Source organism: Xenopus laevis, chromosome 4L (assembly GCF_017654675.1).
Source record: "Xenopus laevis strain J_2021 chromosome 4L, Xenopus_laevis_v10.1, whole genome shotgun sequence".
NCBI lineage: Eukaryota > Metazoa > Chordata > Amphibia > Anura > Pipidae > Xenopus > Xenopus laevis.
In genome coordinates, this window is record NC_054377.1 from 105296145 (window position 1) to 105314889 (window position 18745).

General features: G+C 39.1%; 2 protein-coding genes across 2 annotated transcripts; both read right to left on the reverse strand.

Moving 5' to 3' along the window:
• Positions 1–1631: 1631 nt before the first annotated feature.
• Positions 1632–2585, reverse strand: LOC108713663 (dynein light chain Tctex-type 5-B-like). The gene has a single exon (XM_018257181.2). The coding sequence runs from the start codon at positions 2505–2507 to the stop codon at positions 1932–1934; it is 576 nt and encodes a 191-aa protein (XP_018112670.1). The 5' UTR covers positions 2508–2585; the 3' UTR covers positions 1632–1931.
• Positions 2586–5776: 3191 nt separating this feature from the next.
• Positions 5777–18364, reverse strand: dbt.L (dihydrolipoamide branched chain transacylase E2 L homeolog). The gene is given in 11 exon segments (NM_001094323.1): positions 5777–6781; positions 7897–7968; positions 8052–8243; positions 8379–8456; positions 9134–9300; positions 10520–10763; positions 12569–12696; positions 13805–13986; positions 16229–16304; positions 17746–17866; positions 18303–18364. Coding segments are annotated over 11 exon segments (1479 nt in total). The 5' UTR covers positions 18354–18364; the 3' UTR covers positions 5777–6613.
• Positions 18365–18745: the final 381 nt, after the last annotated feature.

The window sequence follows — 18745 nt, forward strand, 5'->3', positions numbered from 1 at the left end:
CAGGCGTCACTTGCATCTGTGAGCAATTTTCTTCCTTATTACAGGCGAGGATTTGTCACAATGACCTCATATTGACAGGGCAGCCCCCCAGCTTCAATATATTACAGTAATCCCAGCACCCGCATGGTTTCCAGGGTTTTCTAATTTCCAGGAGGATTATATTTCGTTTATTACAATTCATCCCAGGACACAGTTGTCTCTTGTCATGTCTGGTTTAGACCTACTATGTGAACAATTTAAATTTCCCCAGGGCTAGAAAGCTATTTTCAGCGGTTTTTATCACTTGAAGCTTAACAATGTGTTTGAAATTCAGTATTATCATAATCTTTGATTTGCCTTGCCAGGTGGGAAGGACATAAATACATAGAACCCACTTAGCGGGTACCTCTTATAATAAACTAGACCAGCCGCAAAGTTCTCCTGAACTTTCCTTTTTTTAAATAATATGTGTAACAAGTTATTATTTCAATGGGATACTGCCAGTTATAACTCACAATTACAAGGTTAAATACAGGTATGGGATCCGTTATCCTGAAACCCGTTATCCAGAAAGTTCCAAATTACGGAAAGGCCATCTCCCATAGATTCCATTTTATCCAAATAATGAAAAATGTTGCAAATGATCTCCTTTTTCTCTATAATAATAAAACAGTAGCTTGTGCTTGATCCAAACTAAGATATAATTAATCCTTATTGGAAGCAAAACCTTTTGAGAAAGTGGCTTAGTCCACGAAACGCGTCAAGCGTGCTTTGGGATACATGTCCTGCTCGACTTTTAATGAAGATTTAATAAAATACGGATTTTAACTACTGCGGGTGCTGTTCAATATTTTCACTTGGATGCAAAACCAGCCTGTTGGGTTTAATTTAATGTTTACATGATTTTCTAGTAGACTTAAGGTATGAACATCCAAATTATGGAAAGATCCGTTAACCGGAACACTACATTCCTGCACCAGAGAGGGTCCGGGGGTGGTTGTATAATGCACAATCCTAGTTCCCCAGTAACATGTGGGTGCTACATGTCCAAACACAGGTTTAATTGCATACATTTGAATGCATTAGATACAATTACACTAATACCATTGCAGCTGCAATTATACTGGAATTATGGGGGAAAAACTGCATTATAGGTAAAAAAAAAAAAAAAACTTGGCAACTTGTACCCTAAAATTGCACTTGTGAGCTATTGTGCATGGTATTGTGAGGATAATACAGGAGAAAAAATTGAAAATATGCATGGATTTGGCAAAACAAGGTGGAACATAAATAAAGTACCTGAGCTATAAGCAGCTGGAGAAACAGAAATGTTTTGTTTTGCCACGAGGGAATGCTGGAAGTTCACGTTTCAGAACTTTACTTTATTCTGTTTTTTTTCTCCTTCTGTTGTCCATAGAATCATACAAGAAGAACCAGGTGACCCTAGCAAGAGTATGTCAGGGGCAGTAATATTCTTAGAAGGTGTTTGATATACTATATACTAATTTATACCCGTTCCCCCATATGTTATAAAAGGCACTACGTTAGCCCAGGAGCAGTAACTCATAGCATCCAATAAAATGTTTGCTTTTAAAAAGGTGACCAGTAAATTCTGCCTGCTGACTAGTTGCTATGGTTTACTGCTCCTGGGCAAATACATAACTTTTGTTTTTAGCTGGGGGGGGAGAATAGATAAGCGGACAGATGCAGAAAAAGTACAAGGTGTTGATAAGGCATTAATAAAATCAAAGGAAATAATAAAGGACTTGTATGTGGATGAGACCCAGCTCATCATACTGCTGTATTAATAGGATAGCTTGCAGATCTACAGAGAGAGCTTACACTGGTGTGAATTGGTGTGAAGTTAAAAATGCATGAATACCTAATTTTGTAAAAAAAAAAACGTTTCATACGCAGGAAGTGATATTCAGAAACAGTTTGGCCTGCAGGTGTCACTCGTAGTAGCCAGCATACACAACACAAAGCGCAAATACGGATTGATTCCTGAACACATACTCTGCAAAGGTGTCTGATGTGGGACTCCACACACTCCTGCTGCAACAGCAAATGGCTCCTTGAGATACCGGGCCAAGGACAATGTAGCAAACAAGTTTGTATCTTTCATATCCCAGTGCCTTCACTGCCTCCTTAACAAGCTGTGCCAGCTCCAGAGCTCTTTGGTGGCTCCCTGTAACATCATACTCAACATCTTGGAGTTGTTTCTCAAGGACAGATTTAATGACCTTTGATACCTCTTCAGCAGAAAAGATTCTTCTTGGCTGTAGATCTAGCGCCGAGTCCATGGTTCGTGCCTCTTCAGCACCCAACCTTGTGCGACTTCTGGCTTTGCCTTTATCATGAGTATCATTCCTACTTCGGGCACAAGACCTCTGAACTTGTTGACTTCCAGTAGGTTTCATGGGGGTCTCTGGAAGACGTCTAATTGCTCCACTTTTGCTTCTTTGATAATGTGACTTTGCTTTTGTGAAGGTCCAATGTGGATTAACTGAATCTTGTCTGAGCTCCATTTCTATCCTGAAAATATAACAATATGCAATATAAATAAACAAAAATAATCTTTAAAACTTCCTTTGGTTAACTAAAGACATTTCTGAAAGGTATTATTAGAGACCCCACCTGCACCTGCAGAAACATGCATTATGAGGTACAATCAAGCTACAAAGGCTATTTTAGATATGTGTTTCCCACCTGCAGTTAGGATGAAATACTGCACTGAATTCACTTTTGACTATACCACAATGTCATTTATGAATCTCTAACTACAGTTACAAGCTAACACTGGCTCATGTTGGAACAGTTTAAGCCCAAAAAACTTTTGATTTAGATACATTCTGTCTGCACATAAATAAGAGAAGTCTACAAAATAATAGGGATGCACCGAATCCACTATTTTGGATTCGGCCGAACCCCCGAATTTTTGCGAAAGATTCGGCCGAATAGCGAACCAGAATCATAATTTACATGAAAATTATGCAAATTAGGATTCAGATTTGGTTCGGCTGGGCAGAAGGATTCGGCCGAATCCTGCTGAAAAAGGCAGAATCCCATACCGAATCCAGGATTTGGTGCAGCCCTACAAAATAATTCTGGTGCACACAGCAACTGCTGAAATTTTTGGGTTAGTAATGGAAGGCCAACTCGAGGTCAGACTGGCCTGTCAGTGGATCTTCCCTACCAAAGACAATTTCCATCAGCCAACCAATTTGGTTGAAGTGTACAGCCAGTGCTCTGTTTGTGGAAACCCCTTGTAATCACAATAAAAAACAGTACAGACAAAAAAAATGTGATTGGACTATAAGCCGTATGGGCTTGTGTAGAAGGTTAAGAATAAACCTGTAAATTTAAATCCCCACAGATCTAATCAGTGTTCTTTGGCTATCTACTATATGTGTTGTCCAGATACATAGTAGCCAATGCTTTGGCCAAGGGGCTGATGACTACATCTCACAACAGTTAGGGTAAGGGCACACGCTAAGATCTGGGGAGATTTAGTCACCAAGCGATAAGCCGCCTCTGTTTCCTCGTGAGGAAACTTTGTGCAACTTCGGAAAACGAAGTGCTCCGAGTGCCATCCCGACGTCGAATTAGGTTCTAGCCAGCGGGAAGGCTTTACAGGGAGACTAAATCCCCCCAAATCTTAGTGTGTGCCCTTACCCTTAAGCTACATATACATTTGCATTATGAACCTTTTACCTGATCAGTCATGAAGATCCTTGGAATAGACAATCAAGATCAAGCCCTCCGTCGACTTTGAAATTCTTCAAGCTTTTGTAGTCTCTCCCCTTTTACACCTTCTCCTTTGTTCAACTCTGCATTTGGTTCCTCTTTCTCGTCTTTTTTCTTCTTAGTTCTTACTGGGTACCGGTGTCACAAAGTTCCTTTCTGCTTTCTTGCTCTTCCAGTCATTTTTACTCCATTTCTCCATCTGTGTATCTGTCTTGTTGCATCTGCTCGCCTTTTTGAATACAAGCTGTTTTTCTCTTTGCATTTCTCTCAACCCCCTTTGCTTTGTCTGTAGCCAGCTATTGTACCTACAGTATAAACCTGAAAAAGCCTGCAGATTCTGCATACTAACACAGCACAGTACTGTCACCATGGAAGCCAGTCCCATAACATGTCTCTGTACTCCCTCTGAGTGTCACCAAAATCCATCCTTTATTTGAATTTGGTTATACTAGAGCCCCCAGTCATTCTATCCATGTGTGGATAAGACAAAGGGTTTTTGGAGGATAAGTGGTATGACTTGATTTATTTTAACCACTATAAAAAAAAAAACTAAAAAAAACTGCTGTATTGTAAACATCGCCCTCTGGGTTTGGTGAATTTTCAAAATTTCCAACAAATATTTTTACAATGTCAGAGGATTAATTAATTCCTAATAAAATCCAAATGTTTGTGTCTTTATCTGATGTAATTAGGTCACCCTTCAACATCTGCATGACACCTTAGCTCAGAGGCTTTTTATTTTGGTTTCCGTCAACAAATCTCAGATACCGATACATTGAGACACTATTGTATTAGTCATTCAGCTTTATAAATGTTGCCATAATATAGCAATCCCTACTTTAGCTGAATTATTTTGTCTTCTTAAGCCCAACTATCATCTCATTTGGGTAACAACACAGAACATAAAGGCAGAATAGTACATTTATAAACATGAGAGAACAAACAGTGATTAACACATACATTACTGACACCAAGCTATTAATGGCAACTTTATTAACATGATTAAAATTCAATATATTGATGACACCCATATCTGTTCAGTTAGTAAGATATTTTAAGCATGGAGACCTTGGTTGAATGATTTGTGTAAATTTGAAGGCTTTATAAATAACAGCTTGCAGCAATGGTTCAGTGTTCACTCTGCAGAAGGCTCTCCAATCAGAAACCTCCTGCAATGCTCCTGTCACCTCTGAACTTGGCAGTAGCTTCTGAGTTCCCAGAGCAGCCTGCATCAATCAGCCCAGCGCACTTGCACCTAAATAATTACGTGCACATCATTTTCACTCTGAATTACATCAAATCGGATGTAAAACATTTTCACAATTTGCAGTTACCCAAATCTTGACGCATCTCCCCTTTGCAGATGCAGTTAAACTTGAATTGTTGGGAGAATATTGCATTGTGGGTAAAACAAACCATGGAGATTCTGTCTGAAATTAGCTGATCTGTTACCTGTATATGACAGGGGGGCACAAATTCACAATTAGTGTTGTTACTTATTATAGGTCTACAGCTACACAGGGTCCAGTAAGACAGTACAAAGAATGCTAAAGAATAGAGTCCACAGTACAGGTATGGGACCTGTTATCCAGAATGCTGCAGACCTGGTGTTTTCTGGATAAGGAATCTTTCGTAATTTAGACCTTCACACCTTAAATCTACTAAAGCTTTTGTGTTCTGCCTGGCACTAACCCAGGTCAAACAGCAGGTGGCTCTCAGGTTGCACCTTTATGCTATGAATAAAACTGCTATATCATGAAATTGAAAAAAAAAACCCAGTTATATATTATGTAAAATGCATTCCTTTGTCATGATATCCTGTGAATCAGGAAAGTGATTCTGATGCTTCCAGCCACATTCTTTCCTTAAAGAAACACAGAGTCCCTGTCTAACCCCATGTTGGATAAGAAATCATGCAAGTCAAGTGCAGCCAGCCCAGTCTAAGCTATAGGTGTACAAACTGCTCTATAATGTACATGTAAAAGAGAACATTGAATAAACAAGAGTAGAAAAAGCATATAATAATAAGCCAAACATTTTCTCTTTTTTCAGTTTTATTCAGGGACAGTATCAGCCCTGTCCAGCATCGCACTTACAGAGTGGGTCTGCTTTTGGCTTCCAGGACAGCAATTTAAAATTGTTCATTTCTTCTATGTTCTAAAACATACATCAGTACAATCATGTCGTTATTAATTGATCCATAGTAGTGTAACAGTTGGTCAGAAACCCCGATAAGAGAACCTTACATAATGACCTATATCTTCAGTATAGCAGTGCTTCTACTTCACCAATCACAAATATGTTCTGCTTCGCTTATTTCAAGCACTACTAGGCACTGTCAGTGCAAAACTGGTTGAGGGTCCCCCTGTCAAAGTTTCACAAGACTTGACAAAGCAGTTACCATTTAACCAAACACAATCATGATTTGCACTTCTGGAAGAAAATGATTCACGACACACCCACACAATGTGTTCTTCCGCGTTAAAATACTACAGCGGCACCATATAATATGGGGCAGGTACCTTAGAACTCACAGCAACTTTGATTTGTTATTATTGTATATATTTATCACTTTCATATCTCATCAATAGTGCCTTTTATACACATAGATAAAATTTGACCATGATACAGCTTTTATTATTCCAATGGGGCAACTGAACGGTATAATAAAACAGATAATTTATTCTGGAAACCAACACATATTGTCTGTCACCTACTAACACTTTCTTTAAATCCTTCCAGCTATGCAGAAGGTTGAGCGCGGTTTCCATTAGGTTCCCCCCTAAGGTTAAGGAAGCTGGCAGAAGTTCTTCAAAAGGGAAGAGATGAGGATGTCCCTTTTTTTGTGGTGGGTGAGGGCAGCACAGGAATCACATTCACCTTTTTGTCACTTAAGTTCTAGCAGCATCAGGGATGGATTTTCCAAGTAGGATTTCCATAGGTTAGAAAAACGGGACATGGTTGCTCCATCAATAATCCTATGATCTGCCGACCAGCTGATGTTAATGATTTGAGCCTTCACTAACTGTCCTTTAGAATCAAACCTTGGAAGAACCTGTATGCAAGGAGATGATAATTAGGACAGTAAATTACAGAAAATATTAGCAAATACAGTCATTTTCTGAAAAAGTCTGGCCAATGCCTTTTCCCCCATAGTGTCCAATTTAAATAAAAACAAATTAATTTTGCTTTTACTCTAAAACAATAGCGTGTTACCTGGTAACTGATTTTAACTAAACTAAAGGGGAAAGTTTGCCTTTAAAATCAGTGGTGTGATGTAGACAGATATTTTGAGATCGGAGATCTGCAATTTCTAAAAAACAATGTTTGTGTTTTTTTTAATTATTCAACATTTTGCATTGGAGAGGTCTAAAAAGAAAGATAAGTAATAAAAAGTGAGGATAACAATAAAACTGTAGCATCACATAGCAATAGGTTTTCGACAGCTGGGGTCAGTGACCCCCTTCTGAAGTAAGGGATCTATATAAAAATTAAATAAACCCAAAAGGCTGGTTTTGCTTACAATAATAATTAATTATATCGTAGTTTGGGTCAAGTACAAGCTACTGTTTAATTACTAAAGAGAAAGAGGAAATCATTTTTAAAAAATATCAATTATTTGGATGAAATGAAGTCTATGGGAGACAGCCTTCCTGTAATTTTGAGCTTTCTGGATAACAGATCACATCTTTTCAGATATTATTACATATTACAGGTATAGGATCCCTTATCCGGAAACCCGATATCCAGAATGCTCCAAATTACGGAATGGCTGTCTCCCATAGACTCCATTTTATCCAAATTTTTAAAAAAGATTTCCTTTTTCTCTGTAATAATAAAACAGTAGCTTGTACTTGATCCCAACTAACATATAATTAATCCTTATTGGAAGCAAAACCAGCCTATTGGGTTTATTTAATGTTTAAATTAATTTCTAGTAGACTTAAGGCATGAAGACCCAAATTACAGAAAGATCCATTATCTGGAAAACCCCAGGTCCCGAGCATTCTGGATAACAGGTCCCATACCTGTATGACATAAATTAATATGTATGACAGCAGTGGTTTCAATGGTCACATCAAATGATTGTTTAATAGATTAATACCATATTAAAGTATTATTGAATATCAAAAAAGAATAACACCTGTAGCATACAGAACTAAAACAAACCTGCACTTTTCCAATGGCTCCTATTGCTACTTCAGGAGGTAATATTACAGGCTTTGCATACGTGCCACCAATCTAGAAGGAAAGAAACAGATGTCAGTCACTAGTAAAAAATATTTCTTAAACTCCAACTGCTTTTTTATGTACTGCTCACTCACCGATCCAATATTGGAAAGGGTAAACGTCCCTCCAGTCAAGTCTGTTGCCCCCAGTTGTCCAGTGGACCCTAAAGACTGCAACCGGTTAAGCTCTGCAGCAATCTCAAAAATGCTCCGGACCTGGATATTCTTCACATTAGGGACAACCAGGCCTTGTTGGGTGTCCATAGCAATTCCGATGTTATGAGCAGCCTGAGCAGAAGGGAGAAAAAAAAAAAAAACAAGGTTGTTCACGTGTTCTTCAGAAGCTCTAACTGGTGCTCTTATATAAGGCTCTTTTGTGCTTAAGCAGTGGACACAAGTGGGTCATTTGTTGGAATATTGTACCTTGTATGTAATGTTTTGGCAATTTTCATCCACCGATGAGTTCAGGATCGGGAACTGCACCAGTCCAAGACTGGCTGCCTAAGAAAATAATTCATACAACTTAAACATCAGGAATCATTAAGATTACCATTATGACTGCCCAAAAATAAACCCCTACTGGAAGGAAGTCTCCACTTACAAGTCTCAGTTGATGGTTTTACCAATGAAATTCACCCTACAATTCTTCTACTGGGTTATTTACCTGAAATTTTAACATCTATAACGGAGTGCGCCCTTCTAACCTTTCTCCTACTTTAGCCAAGGAAAACAACAAGCATTACATGGATGAGTTCCACTCCTCCTACACTGGTGTTTGGACAGAACTAGTGGACACTACCTGCAGTGGGACAAGTCTACAAGGCCAGGGGCTGTCCTTACATATTTACTGAAATATGGACACTATTCCCAATAAGTAATAAAGGCACACAGTTTGCCCAGTTGCAGTGAACCAGAGCTATCATTGATTTGTTTGCATTTGTAATTACATTGTCTCCTATGGCATTTTTAGAGACATGCATGTAAGGCAAAATATATTTAACCTATATTTCCAGATTTCCAGTCATTTATGTGACTTCCTCCGCCGTTGACACAGATGCATTCATATTATGGACTTTCTCTCATTCGTCAGTATGCAGGCCCGGATTTGTGGAAAGGCCACCTAGGCCCAGGCCTAGGGTGGCAGGATTTTAGGGGGTGTCAGATATTCTTTGCACTACCTTTAAAAAGAAGGGCATGAAGGACAGACGGACTCCACGAGATTCAGCCAAGGGTTTCAGCTCCTCTCTAAGCTGGGAAAGATTTGTCATGTCCACTTCATCACAGTATCCAAAGTGAGGAATCTTTAATGCTGCTGACATAGTTTTCACCATGGCTTTGTGGAAACCTATTAGAAAATATTAGTTTAAAACAGAAGAAAGCAAGAAATAGAACAGCATGTACCAGTGAGTAAAATAAGGGTCATATTGTACAAAAAATCCCAAAAGCATGCTTGTTTGACATTTTAATTGATGTAATAAAACTATATTTTTTATCTTAAAAAGCATGCTTTTGGGATTTTTTGTACAATATGAGGCTATACCTCTATTTGGTCACTAGAGGACAGCATGCAAGCTCATTATTTACAATTGTCTACCTCCAAATAACTTAAAGGGATACTGTCATGGGAAAAAAAAATTCAAACCAGAATTCTGCACTGAAATCCATTTCTCAAAAGAGCAAACAGATTTTTTTATATTCAATTTTGAAATCTGACATGGGGCTAGACATATTGTCAATTTCCCAGCTGCCCCAAGTCATGTGACTTGTGCTCTGATAAACTTCAATCACTCTTTACTGCAGTACTGCAAGTTAGAGTGATATCAACCCCCTCCCTTTTTCCCCCCAGCAGCCAAACAAAAGAACAATGGGAAGGTAACCAGATAGCAGCTCCCTAACACAAGATAACAGCTGCCTGGTAGATCTAAGAACAACACTCAATAGTAAAAACCCATGTCCCACTGAGACACATTCAGTTACATTGAGAAGGAAAAAAAGCAGCCTGCCAGAAAGCATTTCTCTCCTGAAGTGCAGGCACAAGTCACATGACTTGGGGCAGCTGGGAAATTGACAAAATGTCTAGCCGCATGTCAGATTTTAAAATTAAATATAAAAAAATCTGTTTGCTCTTTTGAGAAATGGATTTCAGCACAGAATTCTGCTGGAACAGCACTATTAACTGATTCATTTTGAAAAAATTTTTTTTTCCCATGACAGTATCCCTTTAAAGACAAAGTAAAATAAGGGACAGAAAACATTAGAACATTTAATAAATGAAGCAGTTTAATGAAAGGACGAAAGATAAAGTGAGCTTCAAACTAGTAACTGGAGAAAAAGCCCCCACTGAAATATGAATTATGGAAGTAAATGTGGAAAAAAGGCAGAGTATTATGCAAAATGTAAGAAAACCTATCCTGTAGATTAAGGAGAAAAGAGACTGGACAACATGGGGATGTTACAGAGCTGTAAGGGAGGAGGTAAACACATTTGAAATGTACATATAAAGAAGTAAAATATTTTAGTTTTATTAAGCTCAACATATTTTGGGCATGTAGTAGCAATTTTACCTTTTACAGGCTCTGTGACATCCTTTCCAGCAAATACAACTGGTTTGATTAAAGGAGCAGGAATGCTTGCAGCTTTGGCCTTTTGTTGTTGTCTGGAGGTCTCTAACTTTGGGGGTGGAGGAGTGATCTCCATCTGAGGTGAAGGTGGCAAAATAGCCCCAGTCTGCTTGGCTAGAAAACCAAGAATGTCCTCCTTAAGGATACGACCATCCTTCCCGCTGCCAACCACCTCACTGAGTTTTATCTGAAAAGGCAGAAAACTGCAGCAGGCAATCTTATACAAAAATGTAACTACTTTGCAGTACCCTCCTTTTAAAAGGGATTCATAAAATACTGTTATAGGAAATCCAGCTAAGGCATAATACTTATTGGTGACTGTTCACTACTTGTGTGTCATTAGTCCTCTGTCTTATCTGCTCTCTGGTGAAGGAATAATGGATTAAAACAGAGCAGATTTGCCAAAAGCAGTGTCACTTTTGTGAAACAAAAAGAGAATATATACAAAATATTAATGTTCTGGTAGCTCACCCCCCCAGACTACATAAAACATTTCCCACAATTTCACAACTATGCTGGAGAGGATGTCCAACAGAGGGTACACTCGATCATATATTCTGGGATTGCCAACAGGTACAGCTCTTATGGACTGAGGTTCAGAAGCTACTTGTCACGATCGCCGCCCGGAGCAGTTCCAGGAGCTCCGGGTGGCGCGTCCTCCCCTGCCGGCGTCGCTCCCAAAATGGCAGCGCCCATGGCCGCCACGTGGGTAGCGGCGCTGGCGCGATGACGTCAGCGCGCCGACGTCGGCGCAAGGACGCCAATGACGTCACAATGGCGCCAAATTCAAATATAAAAACGCTACCAAGACGCCAGAATGGCGCCCAAGTATAGGAAACTTTCCCTGAGTGTATCCTGGGTTCCCTGTGGGCTGCTATTTCTAAATCTTGTTCCTGATTATTATCCTGACCCTTGCCTGGACTTTGGACTTTGCTGTTATCTGCCTGCCCGTGAACTCTTGCCTGGATTCTGACTACTCTTTTGATTAACCCTTTGGACACCGCGACCTTGCTCCCTCAAGAGGGCTTCCTCCTCGATCCTGACTACCTCCCTGGAGGGAGCTCCCGGCTCCCTGACACTACTAGAAAGGTTAATGCATGATAGTATTCAACTAGATATTACTATCTTCCTTTTAGGGAAACCCCTTGAAGGGCTACCCAAACAAACTCAGAAATTACTCAATCATGTATTAAATATGGTTGGCATTTCCATGGCGTCCAAATGGAAATCTAAAGATCTTCCTTCCTGGTCAGAAATAAATGACAGGATTGAGAGTAATAAGAAGTTTGAATATACTATTATTTTAAAACAAATCAAAGTCCCCCAGTTCTTGAGGGTTTGGGCACCCTGGAAACTTCAACATCTTTAATCCTGGACACTTAGACCAATTGTCAGCAGTCACTGGGGAAGGATGAGAATCAATACTGCTACCTTTGAGTTCTGTAAAGATCCTAACTAAAACATATTGTATTAACCCTAGCCTAACTAATATTTAATGGCTCTTTTATTGTATTTTCGCTACCCTTTTTCTTTATATTTGTAATTTAATTATTAATTATTTCAGTTACTTGTTATAGTATACGTACCTACATTGAGCTACTGTGGTGTAAACAGGACAAGAATATTGATGTAACCAATTTATGCAGACTGTACTGCAATTATTGTACCTCACTATAACTAATTGCCTTTTTTTTTATTTTATGCCTTCGATATAAAAATAAAGAGTTAAAGTTAAAAAAAAAACAGAGTAGAGTTATTATTGTTTGTGTGGGTGCACATGGGAAGTCATTTGAACACTGACACAGAAGAAGGTCTTGAACTGAGAAATCAGATTTTTTTTCTCCATGAGCAGCAAGTCCTATTCTAATCTATCTGCTCTTCACTGCCCATCAAACAGAATGAAGACTGTGTTTTTCATTACTAGCATAACAAACTGTCGTTTTTAGTAAATATATGTATATGTCCTACATGAATGATTTTTGATGATCTTACATTGTTCTCCATTGCTAGCCTTCGAACTGCTGGTGTTGCCAAAGTTTTATGTCCCTTTATCTCCTGGTGGGTGTGCTCATCATGGGACACAGCAGGGGTTTCCACCACATCTTCCTCAGGGGCCACATCTGAAAAACAAAGAAAGATACTGTAACTGCAATTGTGCAAGTCAGTTGACTGCAGAGAGAAGACTGGACTGGGATTGTTGAAGAGGTGATTGCCCTTTGTCGGGTGGGTGATTGCCCTTCATTGTGTGCAGTACTGATGAGTATATCATTTTTTTTTTAGATCTAGGGAAATTATGTATGTAACAATGTTCAGGTTTCTTTTTCAACCAGGGTGGCAGCATTAATACATAAGCTACATTATATTGTAAGTGCCATAAATATAAATAGTAACCAAGAGCATACTAAACACTTGCAAAACACTTGCAAAGAGGGAATCACATTCAAAATGATGGAGAGCCCAACTCATTTTATCTGTCATTTAAAGTTATACTGACACATTCAAGAGTTTTACATGACTCTGTCAGTATAATTTTACATGGATTTTGGCATGAATCGAATGTGCTAAAACTTCCTACAGCTTCCTTTTACTTGGCTGTGTCAGCTAGCAAAGGGGTTTGGGTGGAGATAAGTTGTTAGCGCATTTACTTACAGGCTTTTTACAGGAATCTGTTAGTATCACTTTAATACAGGCTTAAATTCTGCTTAGCTTGTGGTTTCATAATCATGCCAGTTTGCTAAAATGATTTAGCGTTGCATTTCTTATCAATTCCTTATCTTCAACTCTTCATATTAGTTTTCTGTACACAATACAACACCTGCCAGCTACAGAACTATTTACCTTGCCCTTGCTACACTAAACCATGAGGCAGCTGTGTCCTAAAATGGCTGTGTTGGAATTTTCCTTATGAAAGTAGATAGATATTAGATCTGTAGAAGTAGAATAATGTTGGATATTGAAATAAATAAATGTTAAGCACTAATTTTTTACCCACATCTAAGTCAATTTAAAATTTGTGTTTAAGCCCTTGATATTAGTGACTTTTTTTTGAGATTTTGGTGACTTTCATTACATGTGAGTAGCCCTCAGCCTAGCATGAGGAAGAGAGACAGCAGAGAAACTCCCTCACACATACAGTTTCCATTATTACTAAACCCCAGCGTATGACAATCTTATCAAGACTCTGTACTAATTTAATAAACATATTATTTTATTTTACTAATTCCAAACCTTTTAAAGCATCTGTCTCAATGTCGACTAGAGGTTTCCCAACGTAAGCAGTGTCATCCACATTGTAATGTAGCTTTCTGATAACACCATCATAGCGGCTGGTGATTGTAACAGAGGCCTTGTCACTTTGTACCTCACAGATACTGTCAAACTGAGACACAGAATCTCCTTCTTTCACATACCTTAAAAAGGAGCAGAGCCAGAGAATTAGGACATAGAAAAAGCAAGAATTGACACAAAAACAGTTCTCTGGTAAAGCAACACAATGACCCACATGATCTCTAAAAAAAACAAAAAGATACCAAACGGGAGATATGGCAGCCTAACAAAGAAGGGACATATGTATTTAAGGATTTGACATTCATTTTTCCCCCCCAATACTTTAGCTATAAAGGCCACAATGTGAAGATATAGCTGTGTTTCAACAGCATCCTACATCAAACATTTTCTCCAGTTATAATTACATTTATAGTAAAGTTTCAACAAACTGAGGCAGAAATAACACAACACAAGAAATACAGTATTCAAGTACTATGGGTTTTGTTTTCTCTGTCTTAGGCAACTATTCATTGTTGGGCCAAAAACAAATTCACAGACTTGCTCAACAGTAAGGTAGTGTGTTTATTTTCTCTTTCTTCATAACTATTACAAATTCAGCAATTACTGATGTCCCCTATCTAAGAGGAGGGTCATATTGATTTAAATTTACATGTACAGATTGTCACTGTGTCACATTCTTGATGTGGATAAAACAAGTAAATATTTATAAAAGAGGGAGGGTGGGTGGATTAAGCACATTGCTGTGACTGCTGTCCAAGTAGACTTGGGCCAAGTGCACTTGGGCCAGATGTAACGCTTTAAAGGACCAATAACATCAACATTTTAAAAAAATTTTTTAGTATACCATTAAAATAAACACCAAGACTAATTAAACTTTAAAATCGTACAGCCTTTTTTAAAGGGCATGTAAAGGCAAAAAAATAAAATCCCATTTTTACTTCTATAATGAAAAAGAAACCTATCTCCAATATACTTTAATTAAAAAATGTGTTCTATTTTTATAAGTAACCTGACTGTATGCAGTGAAATTCTCCCTTCATTTACTACTGTGGATAGGAATTGTCAGATGGTCCCTAAATGCTGAGCAGGGAAACAATCATACTTATGAACAGCAGGGGGATATATATATATAACAATCCCTAAGCAGCCCAGACCACACCGAGCATGTGCACAGTCTTGGTCTTGCAAAGATGTTTAACAAAAATGGTGACCCCCTGTAGCCAACTTTGAAAGCATAAATTATTTGTTTGATTAGGCTTGTGGTGCAGTAAGTTCATGTTTATATTTAGTATACAAAATACAGCATTTCTAGCCTTATTCTATTTTAGACTTTACATGCCCTTTAAGAAATAACTTACCGAAAACCAGTGTTTTTGGTTTTTTTTGGCCTGCAATGTTTTTATTGATGAAAATATGTATTTTACAACCATCTAACTCTTTCCATAGAAAAGGATTCAGTGTTCTGATGACGAAACTTGGTGCTATAACAGAAGTGATGTTAGGTTTATGGTTTTTATTTTTTCCTGATATTTAGTTTTAAAACAGGAGCCATCACTAAGGACTCCATTAGATAGTATTGTAGTCATATGGCTTTACTAAAGTACAGGGAGTCCTCGAGTTTCCTACACTTGACTTACATACAACTCACACTTACAGATGGAGGCTGTTACAGTAACATACTATGGTGTGCTTGACTTTTATTAGCATTTAGGTTTAATAAACCACTTGCCCCAATCCCCTCTGGTGTATGTTGTCTACTGCAGAGCACAGAAAGGTAAATACTATGTTAAGACAGTAAAGCAATAATTCAGCAGCACTCCGATATGTGAATCAATTATTTATTCATGCCATTAGCAGAGCGACGTTTCGGCTATTCCAGCCCTTTATCAAGCTTGATGAGCTTGATAAAGGGCTGGAATAGCCCGAAACGTCGCTCTGCTAATGGCATGAATAAATAATTGATTCACATATCGGAGTGCTACTGAATTATTGCTTTACTGTGGATATATTCATTGGCAGAGAGGAACACAGCTGTGCACCCGACACTTCAAAAGGCGATTCAGTGTAAGTGTGGCACCTTTACTGATTTGACTACTATGTTAAGACAAACATCTGTCTAAGTTGTATTTAATAAGTAAATGTATATGTTTCAACTTACATACAAATTCAACTTAAGAACAAACCTACAGACTCTTTATCTCGTACGTAACCCAGGGGCTACCTGTACTAAAGTTTTCAAACAAAAGTAAAGTAAATGGGCTCCTTATATTCATTAAGGTTAACTTTATTTTTACGATAGGCAGTGTAGTATAGAAATAACCATTTACTGGAAAGCATGAACATCAGGGACTAAAACAAACCTACCAGTCTTTCACTGTAACTTCTGTGATCCCTTCTCCAATGTCTGAAAGCTTGAACTGAACAATTTTCCCATTCAGAACTGGAAAAACAGAGAAATCAGTGTCAATCATACGTATCAGGCTCGTTTATGAAAACAAGCGTTAAGTCAAAAAATTTAAAATGATCCTTTTCTTAATTTATTTGCACAATTCTAAAGGTTTAAACATGTATATATCCAATTTCTGCCTTTATATTGCATATTTCATGTTTACATATTTATTGTGTATTTTTAAGTGCCTTTTTGTGATATGTACTAGCTGGAGCCACGTTGTCTCGTCTCACTGTATATTCGTATACTGCTGAGATGACAAAGTTTACTTTGACTTTCTTACTAGAAACAAAATCAATGTATTGACAAATATTCTAGTCATTTCAAAAGAGTGTTAAATGTACCATTAATTTAATTTTGCTGCTTTTTAATAGTGTAGTAATTTGACTCTAGGCTTATTCACACTACTGTTTTCTACACAACAGACCAGTTGATGCTAATATGAATCAAATATGGATTCACAAACAATGCAGGAGAACTTGTTCCTACAGACAGTTGCATGCAAGTTACCACAACAGAGACGTCAACGAACATCATGTCACTTGGGTGATAATGTGGGACTTTTAAAGTTGCTTGCTGCAATGTTGGTCCACCAGTCAGGGCCGGCCTTAGGCCTATTGGTCCAATTGGGCCCAATAGGGCCCCACACCTCTGGGGGCCCCGTACCACAGATAATATTTCCCTCAGCACATGATGCTGCCTGGCCTGCCCCCAACTTTGAGAGTCCAGCCCATCCCCAAATCCATAGGTCCAGCCCACCCCCAACTCTGATAAGCCAGCCTATCCCCCAACTCCATAGGTCTAGCCTGCCCCCAACTTTCATAGGCCCAGCTTTCCTCCAACCTTGATAGGCCCTGCCTGCCCCCAATCCAACCAAGCCTGCTCCCAAGCTGAATCGGCCCAGCCTGCCCCAAACTAACTGGCCCAGTCCACTCTCCTATTTCCTCCCTCTCTCTCTCTTACCCTGTGTGCCCCTATTATGTGCCCCTATTTCATCCCTCTCACTCTCTTACCTTGTCTGCCCCTTTCCTTTCTATTTTGTGCCTGTATGCCCTTATTTTCCTAAATACTCGGTGTGTCAGTAGCCAGCAACACTTTGTCTAGGGGCCCCGCCAACATGGTCCCAATTGGGCCCCACATTTGATAGGATCAGCCCTGCCACCAGTCTGACCAGGAACCAAAGTCTATATGACTCTAGCATCCATGTTGGTGGCAAAACAAAACTATCTTTTTAAAAATGTTTGAATGTTTTGAGCAGCCTTAAAAAACAATGCTCCAAATTACAAGGAAACCGTACCCCTGCAGAGTTAAAGAACAGGTTTGGGTGTAGTGTATTTGAAGGTGTGACATTAAGGAATATAATAACAAAACTTTGTGCACTCTTAAAAAATATAACAGATCTGTACCCCACAAGTCATATTATTGCATATACCTGAGGCTGTTCTTAAAGACCTTTGCGGTATCTGTTGTAGGCGCCCACATGGTGTCTTCTTTGGAAAAGACGACCTAAGTATCTGAATTCGACTGCAGGACCCCAGTTGACGCAGACCAACCTAGATAAAGAATATTCAAGACAGATGATCATTTGAGATGAGTCAAAGGCCCAAGCTGGGTCCCTCCAGTTGTTGTTAAAGTACAGCTCAGTGGGGACACACCATGAGGGGCTGCTGGGTGGCAGACTTTAATAATGTTTTTTTAATGTAAATACTCATTTTGCAAAAGGTATTCTGCTATACTTTGCTGTCATTACAGTGACCAAACAGCTTTGCATTTCCAATTCTGGAACCACTGACAGATTCTTCCTGTGTTTTTGTGGCTGGAGCCTCTCCAGCTGTCTCCCCTCTTTGCTAAAGTTGTGGCTATAAATGTACCAATAAAATGCACACAGCTGTGCGCCGGGTATATAGTTCAAAACAACCAAAGAGCACCTAAGGGACCACCTGGTATAAACCCCACAATAATGTCATTATTATTTCCCCTGTAACTCACCCAGCGGCCCAATGACCGGTTGCAGCTCCTTAAAGCTCTCACCGCTGCCATTTTACCGGAACGACCAGAACGCCCAATCCGATGTACAGGTGTAAAGGGTAACCAATCAGAAGTCAGAGGCGGAACCCAGAATGTCAGCGTCAAGGAGAATAAGGAGGGAAAGGGGTGTGCGGGCTCTGGTCCTATCACAGCGATGACAGGAGCACACTCAACCAATCAGCCTGAGAGAATGGGCGGGGGTTTAGAGTAAAGCTAGCCGAACAATTACCCATTGTAATGTAAAAGAATCATGGTCTCACCCACAACGGGTGCATGTTATTCAAATGACGTGCACGCTTTCACTTCCCCCGCCTCTATCCCCATCCCCGTTCAATTCCGTTCTTGCCTACCCGTAGCGAGGCAGGAGTTAAAGCCCAGACAGGAAGGGGCGGGCTGTGTGCATG

What these genes read in the sequence shown, in the direction of transcription:
- LOC108713663 (XM_018257181.2), bottom strand. Translation starts at nt 2,507, where the DNA reads ATGGAGCTCAGACAAGATTCAGTTAATCCACATTGGACCTTCACAAAA.